The sequence below is a fragment of the Pristis pectinata genome, chromosome 8 (genome assembly GCF_009764475.1).
Source record: "Pristis pectinata isolate sPriPec2 chromosome 8, sPriPec2.1.pri, whole genome shotgun sequence".
Classification (NCBI taxonomy): domain Eukaryota; kingdom Metazoa; phylum Chordata; class Chondrichthyes; order Rhinopristiformes; family Pristidae; genus Pristis; species Pristis pectinata.
The window spans coordinates 90,728,817-90,752,005 of NC_067412.1; the positions used below are offsets into that span (position 1 = coordinate 90,728,817).

At 40.4% G+C, this 23,189-nt stretch overlaps 1 protein-coding gene across 1 annotated transcript in view; it reads left to right on the top strand.

Annotated features, from left to right (window-relative positions):
* rxfp2l (relaxin family peptide receptor 2, like) overlaps positions 1–22,478 on the top strand; it is a 69,013-nt gene extending 46,535 nt beyond the window's left edge. The window contains exons 11-18 of the mRNA XM_052021623.1: positions 1,345–1,416; positions 2,702–2,773; positions 3,439–3,510; positions 7,939–8,010; positions 12,083–12,312; positions 17,227–17,637; positions 19,433–19,648; positions 21,030–22,478. Coding sequence (XP_051877583.1) covers positions 1,345–1,416; positions 2,702–2,773; positions 3,439–3,510; positions 7,939–8,010; positions 12,083–12,312; positions 17,227–17,637; positions 19,433–19,648; positions 21,030–21,208 — 1,324 coding nt within the window. The 3' untranslated portion in view covers positions 21,209–22,478. The remainder of the gene's footprint in view (positions 1–1,344; positions 1,417–2,701; positions 2,774–3,438; positions 3,511–7,938; positions 8,011–12,082; positions 12,313–17,226; positions 17,638–19,432; positions 19,649–21,029) is intronic.
* Positions 22,479–23,189: the final 711 nt, after the last annotated feature.

The following is a 23,189-nucleotide window of genomic DNA, read 5'->3' on the forward strand; positions in this document are numbered from 1 at the left end:
AGGGAAAATAATAACAAAATGGGTGGCACGGTAGTGTAGCGGTTAGCGTGACACTATTACTGCGCCAGCGATCAGGATTCAATTCCCGCCGCTGTCTGTAAGGAGTTTGTACGTTCTCCCTGTGACTGCGTGGGTTTCCTCTGGGTGCTCCAGTTTCCTCCCACATTACAAAGACGTACGGGTTAGTAGGTATACATGGGTGTAATTGGGTGGCATGGACTCGTTGGGCCAGAAGGGCCTGTTGCCATGCTGTAGAAATAAAGTTTAAGAAGTTAAAATAAATTTAAATGCAGAATAAAGTGTTATAGTTACAGAGAAGGTGTAGTGCAGGCAGACAGTAAGGTGCAAGGCCATGACAAGGTAGATTGTGAGGTCAAGAGTCCATCTTATTGTACTAGGGGAGTGTTCTTATAACAGCGGGATAGAAGCTGTCCTTGAGCCTGGTGGTATGCACTTTTAGGCTTTTGTATCTTCTGCTCGATGGGAGGGAGGAGAAGAGAGAATGTCTGGGGTGGGAGGGGTCTTTGATTATATTGGCTGCTTTACTAAGGCAACGAGAAGTGTAGTCCATGGAGGGGAGGCTGGTTTCTGTGACGTACTGAGCTGTGTCCACAACTCTCTGCAGTTTCTTGTGGTCTCGGGCAGATCAGTTGCCATACCAAGCCATGATGCATCCTGATAGGATGCTTTCAATGGTGCATCAATAAAAATCGGTGAGGGTCCAAGGGGACATGCCAAATTTCTTTAACCTCCTGAGGAAGTAGAGGCGCTGGTGAGCTTTCTTGGCCATGGTTGGACCAGGACAGGCTATTGGTCATGTTCACACCTAGGAACTTGAAGCTCTCAACCCTCTCGACCTCAGCACTGTTGATATAAACAGGAGCATATGCACTGCCCCCTCCCACCCCTTCCTGAAGTCAAATGACCAGCTCTTTTGCTGATATTGAGGGATAGGTTGTTGTCATGATACCATGCCACTGGGATCTCTATCTCCTTCCTATATTCCAACTCATTGTTATTTTAGATTTGGCCACTATGGTGGTGTCACCTGCAAACTTGTCGATGGAGTTAGAGCAGATTCTGGCCACACAGTCGTGAGTGTATAGGGGGTAAAGTAGAGGGCTGAGGACACAGCCTCGTGGGACAACAGTGTTGAGAATAATCGTGGCGGAGGTGTTGCTGCCTATCCTTACTGATCGCAGTCTGTTGGTCAGGGAGTCAAGGACCCATTTGCAAAGGGAGGTATTGAGTCCCAGTGAGAGGCAATAGAAATCCTAGGCATATATTTTTATTTAAAATTATAGCTTAAATAAGTGACTGTATGTTTCAACCTTTTCTCTAAAGGATTCTCCGCAACAATGAAATCAGACATGTAAATGAAGATCTGTTCTCAGAACCAACATGGATAATAGATCTGTAAGAGTCATTTTCTTCAAACATCTTTGGTATAGTTTCTCAAGTTATTTCATTTTAACAATTTACATGTACTCAATTAAAAATAAATAATTGCCGTTCTTCCTTACCATTCCAAGTAGTGCCTAAATAAAATGAATTGCAGAAAAAAATAGATGTGAAGCCTTAAGCTTTCTTTCTAATTGGAAAAAAATTGATTGGTGTTCAAAATGATAGAAGCAATGGTCAAATGGACAGCAGGCAATTAGTTCATTTATATTGTTTGATTAGTATGTAAATGAGACAATGCCAAGGTCTATACTTAAGTGCTAGGTGCATAAGGAAGTGGACAGAGATGCAACTATTCTCATGTGAAAATTTTTTGAGATTGGAATTGCTGTGTTAATGTATCAATCTCACTTTCCCTCCACTTTTCAATCTTCATGGGTTCTTGCACTGTGAGTCTTGCCTTCAGGTTATTGCCTGATCATTTCTCTGATTCTTTAGTCTCCCATTGGTAACCTCTCTTTACTCATTATGTGAGTGATTTCCAGGCAATGGTGTAGACCAATATTCCTCATCTCATGTTGTGCCTTCTCAAATGGTGATTTACAGAAACATGTAGGTTAATTGAGTTTTTAATATGCTGGTATTGGAATTGATTGCCTACTCATTGCATATTTTCATGAATTCATGCATCATTCCCAAGCAAACCTGATCCAGCTGCTTTACTACTGACTACAACTGTTGGATTGTTTCAGAACCTCTAACATCTGGTGGTTGGCATCAGTCTGCCTGAAAGTGCAGCTGTGTCACAATTAAAATTAAGTCATCCACAATATTTCCCACATCTTTTCGGATATCTGGCCTCATACAACACATGGTTTTAATAATGTCATCACTTTCATCCTTTTTAACACCATCTCACCTTGACAGACCACCAACACTATAGTCACCTGTGCTCATTGCTAAAGAAGTTCCTCTTCTGTCTGTAACTAAAATGGTGAGTGTTGACTTTCCCCCAGATCCCCCTGCTAATGTTTCTTCAACCAGCTGCTATGTGCAACTTCGGCTAACTCCTTTGAATTTACTTCAGGACTCCATCTCTCTGACTCAGTGTTCAGGGCAAGTTTCATTATAAAGCATCCCAGTGAGGAAGGGAACCAATACTTACAGTATAAATTCCAGTTTTGTTCTAGCTTTCTTCCTCACTGCAGCATGCCGTCAGAAGCAATCATGCATATTTCAGTGTCTACGTATTTAGCACAGAAATGAATTATTTACAAGGAACGTCTTTTTTGTTTTCAAGAGACCTGTCTTCAAATCTGATTAAAGAATTGCCACCTTCAACTTTCAGAGGTCTTAAATACCTGCAACAGATGTAAGTTACTGAACTTCTTGCTTCCTTTTCTAAAATTCACACACATTTTGACCTTTTCCATTCTTACAAAGATGAGACAGTTTGACCCAAGGATAGGCCATTTGACCTATCAAGCGCCTTCATACACAGACCTGTTACTTAATCAAGTAATCTATATTTTGGAGTTTTTTGCCTATATTATGTGACTTATTAAAAAGATAAAATAGAACAGAAGTGTAGAGAAAGGAAAGGGCAATATTCTTTATTAATTTACGGGACTCAGGCCTCAGCAGCAAGACCAGCATTGAATACCTTGGTGGACTATCTACTTTGAAACTGTCTGGTATGAAACTGTTTGCCCAGAGAGCACTGTTGGGATGAGCACATGCAGATTTTCTTAACTAATCAGGTGTTTGACGAGGAGGAGATTGGTCTCAGCTGGATTAGTGAAGTAGCACGTCACCACACGAGGAAGGACTACCTGAGGAAAATGGGTTCTGAAGGGTGCCGTGCACCCTTGGAACTATTTCCTAAAATGAAGGGAATTACTTCAAGAGAGAAAAACAAAGATGAAATAAACTGTTTACAGAATGGAAATTTGCTGGAACTTTTAAGGCTAAATACTTACAGAATTATGGAAACTTTGAAATCCATGCAAATTAGCAATCTTTTCTGGTGTTTTCCAGGAATTTATCAAATAATCCTATAAACTATTTTCATGTGGATCAATTTGATGACCTTATATCTCTCAGGTCACTGTGAGTACAGTTTATCTTATTTTGCTTGTGGTAGAATATGTATGTTTTCTAGCTGTTTAATCTTTTCAGTGAGGGGACCATTTTTTCATTGAATGTGAGCCAAAACGAGGCTTGCTGCTGGCAGCTGACATTAACTACACATTTTCAAGTTTAATGGTGCAGTGAACCAGGGCTGAAGTCCCCATATATAGATAAATACTGTTGGGTTTTGTCTCAGCCTTTTTCCAAGTACCCTCTTGTGAGTGGTCTGTAATTGGGTGCGATAAACTCTCTTGATACCCTCAAGGCAGACTGACAAGGCAGTTGATGCATTACTGACAATTAAGTCTTCACTCTTCTTGCACAGTGGTTAATCTTGATTTGTCTACCCTCATCCCCTAACTACAGAGAATTGGTGTTAAGGTTTACAGTCCAACTAAACTTAATTATGACCTTCCATGGACTCTGTCTACACTTCTTGCTGCCTCAGTAAAGCAGCCAACATAATCAAAGACCTCACTAACCCCAGACATTCTCTCTTGTCCCCACTCCCATTGGGCAGAAGATACAAAAGCCTGAAAGCACTCACCACCAGGTTCAAGGACAGCTTCTATCCCGCTGATATAAGACTATTGAACCGTTCCCTAGTACGATAAGATGGACTCTTGACCTCACAGTCTACCTCGTCATGGCTTTGCACCTTATTGTCTAGCTGCGCTGCACCTCTGTGCAACTATAACACTTTATTCTGCATTCTGTTATTGTTGCACTGATATAATGAAATGATCTCTATGGATGGTATGCAAAACAGTTTCTCACTGTACCTTGGTAAATGTGTTGGTACTAGTTTATTATTGTCACTTGTACCGAGGTACAGTGAAAAACTTGTCTTGCATACTGTTCGTACAGGTCAATTCATTACACAGTGCAGTTACATTGAGTTTGTACAGAGTGCATTGAGGTAATACAGGTAGTACAGGTAGGTGAAAATAATAAACCAATTTACCATTGCTTTCCCAGGAAATGCTTTGCCCATTGCACATTTACCTCCTCAGTATTCCCTCTTTCTTATTTTTTCTATTACTGTACATAGACCTTTCATTTCTGATTTCTACCTGACTTTGATTACAGCCCAGACTGAGGGCATGAAAGCTTCCTGAGTTTGGTTGCTAAAATATTCCTGATCTTTGGTATCCTGAGGTATGACTACACCTGGTATGGTCTCTCAAAGACTGGTAGAGTTGCAGCAAGACCCCCTTGTTCTTACACTCCAACACTTTGGTAACAAAAATATGGGAAGTATGGTTGACCACTCTGCTGAAAATCTATATTCAGTCTGCCAAGCAAGACCTCAAACTGGTCACTTGTCACTTTGATTCTTTATCCTATGTCCAACCTGACTTCCACTGTTCTGGTGAACCACAAGATAAGGTTGAAGAACACAGTCGCTTTATAGCCTTCCCTGCTCAAAACTGAGCAAAATAATTTGTGTTCTATAAGGAAGATAAATATATACATTTGTTTAATGCTTCAGATGTTTGCTGATTTCTCACTGTCCTTTCTCTGTTTCTAACTCTAAAGAATTATATTTACTCTCTCTATTTTCTTGCTTTTTACATATTGGTAAAAGCTCTTTTAGTCCACACTTATAGTTCTTTTTGGTTTACCATCATATTCCATTTCCTTTCTCTTTATCTATGTCCGAACCTGATCTCTGAAAAAACTATCTACTTTGCATTTTTCTCCTCACCTCTTTCCTTATTTTCTTTTTCAAATATCATCATCTGCCTTTTCAAACCCTGTTATGAATTTTTTTTGTCTTTTACTTCCTAACCAATTTTCAACCCATATCAATAGATTTAAACTATTAGTTTTAAATGAGTTATGCAAAGGGACAGATTTGGTCCACAAGTTAAAGTTCTAAATAGGGGCAAGGTAAGTTTTAATGGTATTAGACAGGAACTTGCAAAAATTGATTAGAGTAGGGTGTTTGCAGTCAAAGGGACATCCGACAAGTGGGAGATGTTTAAGGGTGAAATAATGAGAGTTCATGGTCTGTACGTTCCTGTTAGAGTGAAGGACAAGGCTGGCAGGAGTAGGGAACCCTGGATAATGAGGGATACTGAGGTTCTGGTCAGGAAAAAGGAGGAGGTATGGGTCAGGTACAGGCAGCTGGGATCAAGCAAATTCATGAAGAAGTATAGGGGATGGAAGAGTATACCTAAGGAAATCAGGAGGGCAAGTAGGGGGCATGAGATGGGTTTGGTAGAGAAGATTAAGGAGAATCCAAGGAGGTTTTATGTATATTAAGGAAAAAAGAGTTTCTAGAGAGAGAATAGGCCCAAAGTAGACATCTTTGTGTGGAGCTACAGGAGATGGGTGAGGTCCTCAATGAGTATTTATCCTCTCTTTTTACTGTGGAGAAAGACATGAAGACTTCAGAACTTGAAATGGTTAATGGCAATGTCTTGGGGATAGTCCACATTACAGCAGAGGAGATGCTGGATATCTTAAAATGTATGAAGGTAGATAAACCTCCAGGGCCTGATCAGGTATATGCAAGAACACTGTGAGAAGCTAGGGAAGAAATTACGGCAGCCCTGGCGAAGATATTTGCATCATCATTAGCAATGGGTGAAATGCCAGAAGACTGGCTAATGTTGTTCCTTTATTTAAGAAGGTCTGCAAACAAAAACCTGGGCACTGTAGACCAGTAAGCCTAACATCTGTGGTAGGCAAGTTACTAGAGCAGATTCTGAGGGATAAGATACATGCATTTGAAAAGACAGGGGTTGATTAGGGATAATCAGCATGGCTTTGTGTGTGGGAGATCATGAGTCATGAATTTGATTGAGTTTTTTGAAGAAGTAACCAGGGTGAGGGCAGGGTGGTAGGCGTAGTTTATATGGACTTCAGTAAGGCCTTTGATAAGGTTCCGCATGGTAAGCTGCAATGAAAAGTTGGGTTGCATGGGATCCAGGGAGAGCTGGCTAAATGGATACACAGTTGACTTGATGGCAGGAAGCAGAGGCTGATGGTTGAAGGTTGTTTTTCAGACAGGAGGCCTGTGACTAGTGGTGTGCCCCAGTGGTCAGTGCTAGGCCCATTGCTATTTGTCATCTGTATCATAGACTTGTATGAGATTGTACAAGGTGTGGTTAGTAAGTTTGCAGATGACATTAAATAGGTGGTGTTGTAGACAGTGAAGATGGTTATCAGGAATTACAGAGGGGTCTTGATCAACTGGGTAAGTTGGCCGAGGAATGGCAAACAGAATTTAATTCGGATAAGTACGGACTGTTGCATTTTGAGAAGACAAATGAGGGTAGGACTTTCACAGTGTATGGTAGGGCCCTGGAGAGTGTTGTAGAACAGAGGGACCTAGGAGTAAAAGTACCTGGTTACTTTGATTCCCAGGGTTGGGGAATCAAGAACTAGAGGGCATAGGTTTAAGGTGAGAGGGGAGGGATTTAATAGAAACTTGAGGTGCAACTGTTTCACACAGAGGATAGTCAATATATGGAATGAGCTGCCAGAGGAAGTGGTTGAGGCAGGTACATTAACAAAATTTAGAAGTCACTTGGGACACGGATAGGAAAGGTTTAGAGGGATATGTGCCAAACACAGGCAAATGGGAATTTTGATCGGCATGGACCAGTTGGGCCAAAGGGCCTGTTTCCATGCTGTATGACTCTAATAGATCACCTCCAATTTTTTTGTGTTCTACTTAATAGCCTTTTGTGTGGAACCTGATCAAGTGCCATCTGTCAGTCTACATAAATAAAATACATGACACTTCCTTATCTGCCACTTTCTCAAAAAATTCAACCAGACTTATTCATAATTAAGCATCAACCGGTCAACTCCTGAAAACCAAGAAAGAATTTTAGAGCCATAGAACTTCACAGCACAGAAAGAGACAATTTGGGCTGATATAGCTAAATGGATTTGCTAAACCGTTCGGGCCTCAGCCTGGTACCTGAAAGGGCTAACAATAGCTACCTCCTTACTTTTATTTTCCTACCCTTTCCACCTATCCTTTTAGTGATTGTTACTTGAACTGTCATCTATTTCTCTTTCAAAATGAACAATGGATTCTGATTCAGGCTGCGCATTCCATGTTTCAAAAAAAAACATTCTAAATAAATAATTACAGGACATTCTTTAGGACAAAGGTATAAAGTAAGACATTAGTTACTGACTGCCTAACCAATGGAAATAGGTTTTGTCATCGTAGGTACTCAAATATTGAGCAGCTATATTGACCTTCCTCTTAACCTTTGTGTGCATTTTCTGTCATTCCTGCTTATTAAACCATTTAGTTTCAAGTATCATCTTCGAAAATCTCCCATGGCTTTGATATCCTTCCTGAAGTAAGGAACCTAAGTCAAGGCTTTCAGGGATCTAAATCATTTTACAATTAATTGTTCCTTACTTTGTATTTTTCAGAGCATTGGATGGTATCAACATTTTGAATATTGAGACCCGAATGTTCATGAAACTGGAGAAGCTCTCATACATGTATGTTAAACCCTTATAGTAGAAATATTTCTGGAAAGATAACACAAATAATGAACAGTATTTATTAGTTCTGGCGATAAATACCATCATCATTATTGCCACTCAGTTGGAGTTTCTTATCCATCTTGCACTTCAATTAACCTGTTGTATAAATTAGATCTGTAACAGTTTTGGTACTGCCACATGACACTAAACTTAGTAAGTCACAGAGTTTTAGGAACAGATAAATTCAGAGCTTTACAAAAAGCCCAAATGGTCCACAACTGGTATTTATACTCCTCATCCTTTTCCCCAGTCTATTTTATCTAAATCTATCAATATATTCATGTTTCCCCTGTGCAATGTTGTCTTTAAATACATTTATTCTATTTGTCTCATCTGCTCCTTGTGGTAGCAAATGTTACATTCTAATCAATCTCTGGTAAGATTTTTCTGAATTCCTTTTTGGATTCATTAATGACCATCTTAGCTTTATGGCACTCTAATCTGGACTCCTCACAAAGTACTCAGTTCTTCACAAGTTTGCTTTAATAATGAAATTAATTTACCCACCGGATTCACCTGCAAAAACTCAACAATTCATGATAGCTTTTTCATTCCATGGTACTTAAGTTTTATTTTAATAGTATTATGCAGTTTACATTCTATTATTTTCATGACATACATTATATAGCCTAGAATTTAACATAGTATATTACATGACATTGACAGGTAACTAAATTTTTTTCCTAGTGATGAAATAATTCAAACCTTTCAATTAACCTTCAGCCTTGTAACTTATACTCATCCATTTGCAGTTCTATATAGTATATTGGGAGATCCCTATATGGTGCCAAAGACATTTAGCACGCTGGCCATTATCAGTCAGGGCATTGAGCACAGGAGCTGGGACATTATGTTACAGTTTTATAAATTGTTGGTGGGGCCACATTTGGAGTACTGTGTACAGTTTTGGTTGACGTGGTTAAACTGGAAAGAGTGCAGAGAAGATTTACAAGGATGTTGCCAGGACTAGAAAGACTCAGTTATAGGGAGATGTTGGCCAGGCTAGGTCTTTGTTCCTTAGAATGTAGGAGAATGAGGGGTGACCTTCTATAAGAATTATATTATAAATCTATTTAGAATTATGAGAGGCATAGATAAGATGGATGGTAACAGTCTTTTCCCCGGGGTAGGGAGTCCAAAACTAGGTTTAGGGTGAGAGGGGAGAGATTTAAAAGAGACCTGAGGGGCAATGTTTTCACATGTGGTGAGTATGTGGAATGAGCTGCCAGAGGAAGTAGTTGAGGCAGTTACAATAGGATCATTCAAGAAGCATTTGAATAGGTACATGGAGGGATATAGGTCAAATTGGAACTAGCTGGGTGAGCACTGTGGTCGGCATGGACTGGTTGGGCCGAAGGGCCTGCATCCATGCTGTGTTGCTCTATGACACTATCCTTGCACCCTAATCAATATCCCTTAGTTATTCCCTCAGAAATAACTGAATTGACTGGTATCTGTGTTAGGGAATATCTGCATACAACATGGTTTCCTTCAGTCACTTCCTTCCATGAGATATGAGTATAATAACTAGAATATCTCCATCTTCATTTGGTAGATACCTATATTTGACTTCGTAATCTTTTGACTATATGTTTCCCAAAGGTACTTCTGCACCCTTAGAAACTACCCAGTCATTTCCTCAGAGGTCCATAATATGGTGTCTTTGACTCTTTGAGAAAGATACTTGAGTGCCTATCAGCTCCTCACCTTGAGCACAAGTATAAATAAGCTGGTCTCTCTTGGGAATATATAATATTTACTTCTGGTTCTCATTACTCCCTGAAGCAATCATCTGCACACAGATGTCAGTAAGGTTTGTTTCCCTTTGGAACATTTTGGATTATTTAGATGAACATACTGCTGCTGCAAAACTATAACCTGGCCTGTTAACCATTAACCCAGCTAATAAATCTGTCCAGAGGACAATCTGTCAGATTCCAACATTTGACTTGTGTGAGTGTACATGTTATTATAGTGAAATAAGCTAATGTTCGAATTGTATATCTTTGCGGTTCACCTTGTCCAGCCTCTGATTCTAAAACAATCTCAGCTTCCTCAGTGTTCTTTTATTGTACTGCCACCACCATATTTTATTCATATCTATATTGTAGTCCAATTTTTGTTTTTAAAATTGAGAAATATACTCCCTTGAAAGCTCAATAAATAAAATTAATTTCCTACTTCAAATCAGCCGTACAGTACAGAAAGTCCCACGTTCAAACCCTGGGCTGTGATCTTTAGTCATGAGTGCCAAAAGCAAGGCTGAAGCATTTGCAACCATTTACCCTGTTTGCTCTCTGACTAATATATTTGGCAGCATCAGCTTAATTCCTCAAGTTTACCTACTAATATCAGTCTCTACAGGAATAAAACCTGTAAGGGAGGCTCTGACAGGGATGCTAATTCAAAGAATCATACAGCCCGTGAACTTCTGTAAAGACCAACTCATGGGCATCTGGGGACAGACTACATTCTAGACAAGCAGCAGCCTGACAAAGTCAGACACAAAGAATCATCTCTCAAAATATATGTCAGCACAAAGGAAGATGGTTATGTTAACTAGAGGCCAATTATTTCCTTTACAAGACATCACTGTAGGAGCTCCTCAAGGCAGTGTCCTTGGCTAATCATCTTCAGCTACACAGTTACAACACTGCAAATGCTGGGATGCTGAAGTAAAACAAAAAAATGCTGGATATACTCATCAGATCAGGCAGCATTTATGGAGAGAAAAACTGAGTTAATATTTCAGGTCAGTGAACTTCTGAGCATTTCCAGCAGTTTCTATTTTATTGTGGATGCCAAGAAGTTTCTTCTATTAATAGGACAGAAAGATTGTGCATTGATCAATTCCATTTGCAACCCCTTGGCTCACTCATGTGTGGGTCGGAGAATCACTGTTGACCTCAACTTTAGTTTGACCAGCTTTCCAAATACAGTGGATTAAGGAGTAAATCAAATGATGGATATTCTTCAGCAAATGACTTGCCTCTTGACTCCCTAGACTCTTTTCACCATCAGCAAGGCAGAAGTCAGGAGAATGATGCAGTACCCTGCATTCATCTGGAGGAATGCAGCTCAAAGAACATCCTGGATAAAACAGCCTATTTGTTGGATGACAATGCACTCTCTCCCACCACAAACAGCATATACTGGTTGCATTATGTATAATTCACAAGATGCACTGCAGCAAACCTTCAAGGTTTCTCCAACAGGATCTCCAAAACCCACAAATTCTACAGCCTAGAATAACACGCAGTCTGTAACTGATCAGAAGTTGGCTCACCCCTGCCTTCTGAATTAGAGATGGGGAATTAATATTGCCAGCCCATGAAATTAAGAAGAGTGCAGCGCCATATATTCCAGCAAGGTTCGAGATATAGTATGTTCTCAGAGCTGATATCATTAGAACCAGTTGGTTTTAATTGCAATGTCATGTGTCAGGAGCAAAGATCAAGTCAATGAAATAGTAAATAAGGTTCAAATAAAATATGTTCTGAAAGGAGCAAATTGTATAAAATTCTACAGACTTAATTCATACCTTATATAAAGTTTGCTAAATTGCACAACTTTTGCATAAGTTGTACTGACTGAGGTTTGCAGCAGGTTGTCATTACAAGTTAGTTACATTGTCATTAGATTCCAGCTTTTTAAAGATGTTTCTTCTCTTCTGTTGTTCTAACTTTTGTTTGGCATTTTAGCAGTGCTCATGCTTTCTAGTAAATAACTAAGTGATCATTCTATTTTTACAAGCATGAAAAATAAGCCTTGGCAGGCTAATTATCTGGAGTAGGCATAACAGTGAGCCACATTTTGATCATAACCCTTCCTGAGATTCAGTGTAACATAATTTCTAGCAGTATAAAACAGTCTGACTTAACAAAGTTATTGATTATAACTGAAAGAATGCATTATTCTCGGGGCAAGGTCTTGTAACACACCTTTTTATTATGCATAAGGGGAATATAGGAAGCATTTGCAGCATACCATAAATGTTCTAATACAAAATTTTTTTAAACTTTGCTAGATACTTCAAGAAGTTTGAATATTGCAAATATTCTCCACACGTCCGGAGCTGCAAACCAAACACAGATGGAATCTCTTCATTTGAAAACCTGTTAGCCAGCACCATTCTGCGAATCTTTGTGTGGTTTGTGGCATTCGTCATTTGCTTTGGAAACCTCTTTGTTATCTGCATGAGGTCATTCATTAAAACAGAAAACAGAATGCACACCCTTTCTATCAAATCGCTCTGCTGTAAGTGCTGCCTGGAGACATGTTCTATACATTGCACAATGCAAGTAGCTGGAGACTTGTGACATTTGGATATAGTTAATAAGTAAAAATAGCCAATACTTGTGTAAAGCCAAAAAAAATTAGTAGTTTAATACCACTAGGATTCAATAAGCGATAACAAACTCTGTGTTGGAAATTTGGCATGTAAGAGACGGGGTTCCAGATGATTATGAGAATTCCAAAGACAAAGAAATATTGGCTCAGAGGTTCCATTGCTCTTGGAAAGCACTGTATGGGTTAATGGACTGGGGTGATAGGAAGTGGGAGGAGGATACATCAGTTTTGTGTTAAGACCCCCAACACTGGAATCCCATTGCATTCAAGATCCAAGGCATACCCCCTCTCTATTAGTCTCGCCTCTTTCCTGCTCTCGCCGAAGCGCGTTGAGCCAAAGCCTAACCCACTCTGCTCCCTCTCACTCAGCTGCCCGCTCCAACGCTGCCCGCTAGATATGTTGGTCTGCTATTTAAATCGCCCGCGCGCTGCCGAGTGACGTCACGCGCCTGCGCAGTCACTCGCCGCTATCCCAAACGCTAGAAAGAAAAAAAATCACTCCTCGTTAATTTCCAGCACTCTCCGCTCTCTGGTCGCTGGAAAGAAAAACTGAAGGTAACCCTTCGACTTTTAAATCGCCCACGCGCTGCCGAGTGACGTCACGCGCCTGCGCAGTCACTCGCCGCTATCCCGAACGCTAGAAAGAAAAAAAATCGCTCCTCGTTAATTTCCGGCACCGCTCTCTGGTCGCTGGAAACTATTGGAGTTTTTTGAAGAAATCACAGGCAAGGTGGATAAGGGAGAGGCGGTAGATGTTGTGTATTTAGACTTTCAAAAGGCCTTTGATAAGGTGCCTCACAAGAGACTGATTAATAAGATGAGAGGTCATGGAATTACGGGTAGGATAACAGAATGGGTGGAGCATTGGCTGGTTGACAGGAAGCAAAGAGTGGAAATAAAAGGATCTCGTTCTGGCTGGTTACCGGTTACTAGTGGTGTGCCGCAGGGGTCGGTGTTGGGACAGCTTCTTTTTACCTTGTACATTAACGATTTGGATGATGGAATAAATGGTTTCGTGGCTAAGTTTGCGGATGACACCAAGATAGGGGGAGGAGTAGGGAGTATTGAAGAGATAGGAAGGTTGCGGAGGGACCTAGACAGTTTAGGAGAATGGGCAAGGAAATGGCAGATGAGATTCAATGTAGGGAAATGTGCAGTTGTACACTTTGGAAGCAGAAATAAGCGGGCAGATTATTATCTAGGAGGAGAGAAAATCCAAAGCACGGAAGTACAAAGGGACTTGGGGGTACTCGTGCAGGATACCTTAAAGGTTAACCACCAGGTCGGATCGGTGGTAAAGAAAGCAAATGCTATGTTGGCATTCATTTCGAGAGGTATAGTGTATAAAAGTAAGGAAGTGTTAATGAGGCTCTACGGGGCACTAGTGAGGCCTCATTTGGAATATTGTGCGCCGTTTTGGGCCCCACATCTTAGGAAGGATGTGTTGACGTTGGAGAGGGTTCAGAACAGATTTACGAGGATGATTCCAGGAATGAAAGGGCTTAAGTATGAGGAGCGTTTGTCGGCTCTTGGACTGTACTCGCTGGAGTACAGAAGAATGAGAGGGGACCTCATAGCGACATTTAAAATATTGATAGGAAAGGACAGAGTAAATGTGGCTAGGCTGTTTCCCTTGGTGGGTGAGTCCAGGACCAGTGGGCACAATCTTAGAATTAGAGGGTATAGTTTCAAAACAGAGATGAGGAAAAATTTCTTTAGCCAGAGGGTGGTGAATTTGTGGAACTCCTTGCCACGTACAGCAGTGGAAGCCAGATCAGTGTGGGCGTTCAAGGAGGAGATAGATAGATATCTAAATAGTCAGGATATCAAGGGATATGGGGATAAGGCCGGTAATTGGGTTTAGAATAGTTGTTTTTATTTTATTTTATTTCATTCATTCATTCTTCTTCTTCCCCCATTCCCCATTTCTCATTTCTATTTCCCTTTCCTTGGAGCAGACTCGATGGGCCGAATGGCCTGCTTCTGCTCCCTTGTCTTGTGATCTTGTGATGGAACAAGCTTACACACTGTGCAAACAATCTCCCACCACCTGCACCACAGTAGGTGCAAGAAGTCAAATAAACTGCAGAATGAGGAGGAAGTATAGTGAGAGGATCGGGAGGAGTCCTGATTGAACCACACATGGAGTTGGAGGATTGGTGGTAGCATGTGGGATTGGGGGGAGGTGTCAGTGAAGTTAGTAGTTTCAGTTAAGGAATTAGTACTGTCAGGAGTCTTAGAAATAGTAGTATGGTGTTTCTTGGGGTAATCATGTGTTTGGGGGGAGGAGGTGGCATTCAGAATGTTAATTAAGGTTTGACAAAGATTGACTAGACACAATTGCCTCGGAGCCATTGATATAATGAAATGGCGATGGGAGCAAAATCTTAAGAAAACTACTTAAAGGAGGGCCTACCCTCAATGGAAGCCATTGGAAACCTTCGACTCAACAGCAGCAGACCTGCCAGTGTTAAGCTAACATAGCCAAGGCTGAAATATGTCTCTATACTCTAGTTAGGACATGCTTCTGTGTGAGTGGCTCACAGGCCTTGTATGCATAGAAGAATTTTGTGCGAGATGTCCAAATATTTGTTGCGTGCCATTTGATACACTGCATAAACCTGTCAGCCTCCATGTATGTACATGTTACATACATGGTGGTCCAGGATCAACTTCCCAGATGTACACCACAAGCGTATTTAGCAATCAAGTTTAGATAAAATTCACTCATACGCCACACTAAAAACATTGCACTAAAGGATTTCCAGCCCGAGGTATACATGGCTTTCAATCTGTTTTTCCAAAGGGTTTCTTTTTGGATTGATACAAAATTGGAAAGGTAATTCCAGAAACTCAGTGCTCCCCTGACATAAGCATGGAGAATTTGATCGTTGGGGCTTGGTACTCATCAAAACTCTTGAATGAAAGCAAAAGCAAAAACAGCCTTGACACTTCAGCATACTTTTGTCAAGACACAAAAAATATTTTCCCTCTTTTTATGCATGTTCCACAGCCTACGTATTTTAAACCAAATGATCATTTCTCACGTACAAGCTGACAAGTAATTTGATTGAACAAGATGTCACCCGTGAAAGCAGTGTCGTCTCCATTGGATGTCTCCATCTGGCCGCAACATGGCAGTAGAGGAGGCTGTGGATAGACATGTCAGTATGGGAGTGGGATGTGGAATTGAAGTGGCTGGCCACCGGGAGATGCTGGCATTTGCTCCAGATTCCAGCATCTGCAGAACCTCTTGTGTCTGTGAAGGAGTTACAGGATAGGCACCACTTGTAGCACACTGATCTCTGAGTCAGAAAGTGTTGGTTCAAGCCCCACTGGAAAGATTTAATGTAATCTGAATTTAGATCTCAATGGAGTACAAAGTGAGTGCTAAATTTTGAGGTCATCAGAATTCAGATGAGATGTTAAACCAAAACCCTGTGTACTCTCTCTGGTGGATGTGAACAATCCCACAACTTTATGCAAAGAATAGTGGGAGAGGCCTAAGTGCCTTAGGTAATGCTCATCTCTCAACAAAAATCAGATGATCTGATTAATTATTTCATTGTGACAGCTCACTGAGCTTTATTAACTGTATGTAATCTACAACTCAACAATGACAGCACTTTATTGCCTTTCAATTTATAGCCTCTGGTCTTTAAGCAAATCATCTGCTTTTGGTTGTGTTGGGTGGTCAGGAGTCTATAATTGAAGTTAGAATTGGTAGGGAGGAGAGGTAGCTGGGAGTTGAGGGGGTAGAATTGATAATTGGGGGGGGAGTTGGTAACCTGGGAGCATTGGGAGAGGAGTCAGGGTCAATTGGTTGTTAAGGGTGCAGAGCTGAGATCAGAAAAGAAGTTAGGCTGACCAGTGCCAGAGAGTTGGGGTGAGGGGGTGACAGGTGAGTTATAGCTGGGATTGACACGGTAGTGTAGCGGTTAGCGTAACACTTTACAGCGCCAGCGACCCGAGTTCAATTTCTGACACTGTCTGTAAGGGGTTTGTACGTTCTCCCCGTGTCTGCGTGGATTTCCTCCGGGTGCTCTGGTTTCCTCCCCCATTCCAAAGACGTACGGGTTAGGAAGTTGTGGGCATGCTATGTTGGCGCCGGAAGCGTGGCGACACTTGCGGGCTGTCCCCCAGAACACCACGCAAAAAATGCATTTCATTGTGTGTCTCGATGTACATGTGACTAATAAAGATCTTATCTTATTTACAGCGAGGAAACAGTGGGATCAAAGGTGATGGGAGGGATTGGTAGTTTGGGGTTGGGATTGATAGGTGACAAAGGATTTGAGAGTTGGGAAGAAGGTGAAGGTCAGCTGTTTGGGGAGGGGGGTGGTTAGGACAGTGGATGGAGAAGACTTGGTGGGGTTGGCATATGAGTGAGTGACAGGCATCATCTTATGTTGATTCAGTGGATCTGTGGGTGAAGGGTTACGTTGGGTCAACAGGTTGCGTGAGAGATCAGTGGTGTGTTCGAGTCTGGTCAGTGTCAATGGGTGAGAGGGTATGACAGGGGGTGGGTTTGGGTTTGGGTTTCGATTGGGTCCATGGATTACATCTGCTGGACCTTACCATTTGTGTCCAATTTCTTCCATGCATTGGCACATCAGATGCACAGAGGATCTAGAAGGGTTCAACGTACAACTCTCCGATCTTATTGAATCTGAGTCGTATGAAGGACGAAAATGTAGCCTGCTATCCAATTTCCAAGCAATCATCGTCATTGCAAAACCCTTCAGACGTTTTAAGATCATGAAATATTCTCCCGATATGCACGAGCAGCTTTCTTAATTTATTTTTATGTTTCTTTCCCAGGTGCTGATTGTCTGATGGGAGTCTATCTCTTCCTCATTGGTGCCTTTGATGTTAAGTACCGTGGGGAATATAACAGACATGCCCAACAATGGATGGAGAGCACAAAATGTCAGCTCATCGGCGCACTGGCCTTGCTTTCCACCGAAGTCTCTGTCATGCTACTGACATACATGACTCTAGAGAAATATATGTGCATAGTCTTCCCATTCAATCATTATAGACCAGGCAAGCGGCAGACTTTATCCACATTGATATTCATCTGGGTTACGGGATTCATTATGGCAGTAATTCCATTGTGGAACACATCCTTATTTGGCAATTACTATGGAAAGAATGGAGTGTGCTTCCCTCTTTATTCTGATCAATTTGAGAGTCTTGGAGCAAGAGGATATTCTACAGGAATATTTCTGGGTAATGGAATTTTGTTTTCAGTTTTTATGTGGATTTGTAGGAAGGGGATACTTTCCCTTCAGTGAGAAAACACGTATTATTCAAAACAAATACTGCATTCAACTTCTTCTGGTGTGCTAAACATTAGCTGTGTATAGCGTTATTGCTGACTCCAATCTCTCAAGAAAAAGTATGAAATTGAGAAACAGTAAATGAAAAGTAGGGTTATGCTGTCTAGAACAGAAATTGATGGGCTACAATAGGACCATGGCAGTTTCTATCAAGACGTCTATGCAGAGCTCATAATTGTTGCTTTCTACTCTTTTTCTTCTTAGACATTCTCTCAGGATTGAGGATAGGTCGAGCAAGCTCGGGCTTTTCTCTTTGGAGAGAAGGAGGATGGGGGGTGACTTGATAGAGGTGTACAAGATGATGAGAGGCATAGATCGAATGGACAGTCAGAGACTTTTTCCCAGGGTGATAATGGCTAACACGAGGTGGCATAATTATAAGGTGATTGGAGAAAGGTATGGGGGGGGGGATGTCAGAGGTAAGTTTTTTTACACAGAGAGTGGTGGGTGTGTGGAACTCACTGTGGGCAGAGGTTGTGGGGGCAGATACATTAGGGGCATTTAAGAGACTCTTAGATAGCCACATGAATGATAGAGAAATGGAGGGCTATGTAGGAGGGAAGGGTTAGTTAGATCTTAGAGCAGGATAAAATGTCAGCACAATGTTGTGGGCCGAAGGGCCTGTACTGTGCTGTAATGTTCTATGTTCTATTGAGGATGACTTGCTTCCACACCGGTTTTAAAGGAAAAAAATGTATAAAATTCAACAGAATTAATTCATAACATATAAATTTTGCTAAATTGCACAAATTTTGCACGAGTTGTACTGAGGTTTGCAGCAGATTGTCATTACAAGTTATTTTTGTTATTACTAGTACTAGGTTTTTCAGAATTTTTTTCTCTTCCATTGTTCGAACTCTTGTTTGGAATTTTAACAGTGCTAATGCCTTCCAGTGAATGACCCAAGTGATCATGCTATTTGTACAAGCTGAAGAATGAGCGCCGGCTTCTGCTGAGGTTTTCTGGGTTCTTAAGTGGTTAATAAGGCTAATGTAGGGGCCACAGACTCTTGCATTGATGCAAGGCTGATAGGATGGGTGGATAGTTTGTAAGATGGTGCTTTCCTTCCACTGAGCCAATAATCAAAGAGGAAATAACTAATCAGTTACAAAAGTGGAATATAATCCAACCTAGTCAACATAGTTTCATGAAAGATAAATCATCTTTGACAAATTTGCTCAAAGTCTTTGAGGATCTGACAGGGAGAGTTCCCTTCACCTGTAGATGTAGTGTATTTAGATGTCCAAAAGGCATTTGACACTGGTGCATAAATTAAGAGCCCAAGGTTTTGAAGGAGATGTGTTAGCATGGATTGAAAACAGGATGTCACATAGAAAAGAGAGAGTTGGAATAAATAGGTCCTTTTCAGGCTGGAAGGATGTAACCAGTGGAGTACCCACGGATCAGTTCTAGGCATTCAATTGTTTACTTTGTACATTAATGACCTGGAGGAGGGAATGAAATTTTAGGTTTCCAAATTTGGCAATGATATGAAACCAGGTGGAAGGGCATGTTGTAATGAGGACAATGTGATTCTGAAGAGGTGGCTCCCAAGAAATAAGTGGTCCATATTTCCTGGGGTCTTGCCATGAAACATTATTGTAGAAGGAAAGGTTGGCAGAGGACCTTGGTCTTGCAGATGTTAAGTGTAAGGCTCATCTCTCGTATGCCTTTTTCTCTTGTAGGTTTGAACTTACTTGCTTTCATCATCATAGTCTTCTCCTACACCAGCATGTTTTATTCAATCCATAAAACGGGAGCACAGTCAGCGGAGAGAAGCCTTTTTTCCAGAGAGGTGGCGATTGCAAAACGCTTTTTCTTCATTGTTTTCACTGATTTCCTATGCTGGATCCCCATATTTCTATTGAAATTACTATCTCTGCTCAGAGTAGAAATACCAGGTAAGAAATCAAAATTGGGTAAGTTTATGCTGCTACCAGCAATTGGATTATGTTGCTACAATTGCCAATAACTGGAGTTCAGATATAGTGCTCTTGCCTATGGGTTTGAAGATTGTCTTTCCTTCTCTGTCCCTTTGACTAAACTTTTGGTCACCTGTTCTACTATTTCCTTGGGTGGATCAGCATCAATTCTGTTTTAAATAGAAACGCTTACTTAAATACAAGTTGTAACCAGACCCAAGCCTGATACTCTATTTAACTTTTATGCATCTGTTTTTGTCTTCATTTGGATGTGACCTCAGGTACGGTTGTACAAGTTATAGCCACAAGTGGCCTTTATTTTTCCTTATTATTGGAGACATGGCAAATCTACCTAATATATAACTATGTTATAATACAATCTAAGCATACTCATGTCTTCTTTCTGAATGAGAATGAAAATTCATTGGTATACTGTCTTGCCTCACAGTGGATAAACATGCAGAGCTATCATTATTATTTGATTCACTTGATTCAAGCAGAACAGATAACTTTATGTAATAATGCAGAGTAATAAATCTGATATCTTTCCCTAACAACTTAAGCAAAATAAGCTCTACAGATAATAATTATCATATAATCATGATTAGAGGAGCTTTCACTGACCAGTGAACCACTCAAACTCACCAGTCAACTGTTCACACAGCAGGGTCAGTCATCCACTGAGAGGTGGTTCACAAGTGATTGGAGAGATACAGCATAGCACAGGAGTTCTGAGATTGGCACTTAGCTGGAACAGATGGGAGGACTCTAGTCTGTCTCCTTGGGAGTAAAGTGGGAAAAAACAGAAGATTAGGGCCACTAAACATTTGTCCAGTAATATTAATAGTCACCTATATGCTCTGTTTTGTTTGAATAAAATTAGACAGCAATTTTTTTCTGGTTGACAAGCCACAAACAGTATAATCAGAAAGCAGATGAATCAACCAGAACAAATATGCAAAATTAGACAAAGAATTTTATACAATTTTGAAATAACTTTGTCATTCACCCACAAAGTGGAAATGATAGTTGTCACGATCTACAACTGATAATTGATGCCAGCCCAAAAAGTGAATAAAATCACTGCATTAAATAATCAAGAAGATTCATTAAAAGGTAATACTGTGGAAGGAGTTAAAGTCAGTACAGATGGTCTGAATAATGGTTTTAAACTATTGCAGATCTGGTGTGCCAATTACTGATATGTTCTGATTAGATTCCGGGCTGCAAATCAACTCTTAATCCATTTTATTGGAAATCCTTTGAGTCATTCTATTTTCAGGAATCTATTATGCTCTATTTGTTTATTCTTTATAGGAAATGTACACTTATTCTTGATTTATACTTATTTTTTAAACAGGTAATGTAACTTCCTGGGTTGTGATCTTCATCCTGCCAATAAACAGTGCCCTGAATCCAATCCTCTACACAATTACAACTGCATCCTTTCAGGAAAAACTAAAGCAGTGTTTGCAGAGCCAAGATTTTCTTGGGCCAACAAAGAGCCTCACAAGCAGCACACAAACGAGCAATGTATAGCAATCAACCCTGACAGCATCACTCAAGGGACTGATACCATCTTACTTCCCCAGATGAGTGGTTTGTAACAAAGTCAATCATTACAACATTGAATGAGCATTACCATCACACCTCTCAACAAGAGCAATCACTGTAATAGTCACATCTGACAACATAATTTGTGGGAGCTTTATCACCACATTTCAATTATCCCATCATGAACTGTGGGAGATGTATATCAAGTCTGGACAAACAATCACTATTTCTGATGACTATTTCCCTAATTGCACTTCTTCTCAAGAATTAGTGTAACATCTGTTGAATGAGATCTATTATCTTGCTGTCTAACAAGTTATGATGTACGTAGCACCAACGTTGTGTGCACTGAGCAAGTGACATTTGTCATTTCATCCATTGACACAGCCAGTAAAGAGGAGAGCCACCTACCATTTATTAGTTAGCACCCTTTCTCCAGCTCCAGATAATGACATTGCTCAGTGTCCCTCAAAAATCATCATACATAATTGTGCCACTGTTTTTCACCACCAAATCATACCATGTTGACACAGAGACTGCAAAGAAGTCTTTGCTTTTGAAAGTGAAACTGACTAAAATAATCTTGAATATTAGCAATCGAGGGAGAGCATTCTTAATGTGATAATTTCCAAATTTAGCAATTTCATACTCAGTGTAATACGTTGATATGTCACACACATTGGCATTGTCTACACATTAACATTGTGGATGTGCCATGTATATAAATTTAATATTTTGGAAGAACTGAATGGCTTTTGTACAGATGTGAGTTTGCATGTAGGTGTTAAAATGTGCATTTCCCTGATGTTATATAAATACCACTTCAACAGTAACAGTTTGTCCTGCTATCGAGTGTGAGCTCCTATGCTAAGTTAGCATTTCAGCTCAGCCATGTTGCAGCAGACATATTGAAGAAATGGCAGTGAGATGCAGATGACTTGTAGAGCGTCCCATGACTGAGGACATTCCTCCTTAAATGGTGAATGTGAACAGGTTCTCACATTGAGAAACTTACAAACCGTGCGGCATTAACCACGAGTGAATTTCTCCCTTCCATTTGATGTATTGTGTAATATTGAGTCACATTTGAATTGTATGCTATTAGATAAAAGTAGACTATTTTTTACTTAATGTGTGTTGTGTATGTAGAACCTTTGACGTTTATACTAGATGGGAGTGAATTGTTCCTTTTTTTCAATTTACGATCCAACTATTCTTTGTGATATCACATTAACAACTATTGCATGCACATGCACAGTTTTTAAAAGTCATGGTAAATTGTGAAGGTGACTAAGTTTTATTCAATGACTTGTGAGTTGTAACCTAGAGACCTATTCCAGGAAATGGTAGAGTTGTGTGTAGTGCTGTGCTTGCTCATTGTATTTGTGCTGCCAAGTGCTGGAATTATGCTATGCCAACAGCAAAATGTTCTTTTCAGCCAGTACATACAGTTTGTGAACAGAGACTTGATACATGCATAATATAGTACCAGACAAGAGGATACAATCTGAACTAGAACTGTGTGTATTTAAAAGGGCTGACACGGAAAGAGGGTCAGTCAGTTTTGAAAGAATTATTCATGCTTACTTTGTTTTTAAGAGACCAGATTGAAATTTGAACAATTATGAGTAAAATTCATCACTGTGGTTGGAATTGGCTCTGTGGATTACAAACATTAATTAGACAGATAAAACAAAATTGTGCTCCATTTTGTTCAACAATGCATTGATATGCAAAGCCTAAAAGGCCAGCACAACATTACTCACTATAGTCAGCAGTTAGTTCCACACACTTAATGTTGTGATCCTTTTCTTTTTGCAACTGACCATGAACATGGTTATGTCACTGTTCTTCCAGTCCACTGATCACAATAGGAAGGCCACATGTGCTATTGGGAAAGGTGGCATGCAAAGGGCAAAGTCCATAGCATTCTCCTGTTCCTGAACTGGAATTATCCTGTTCCAAT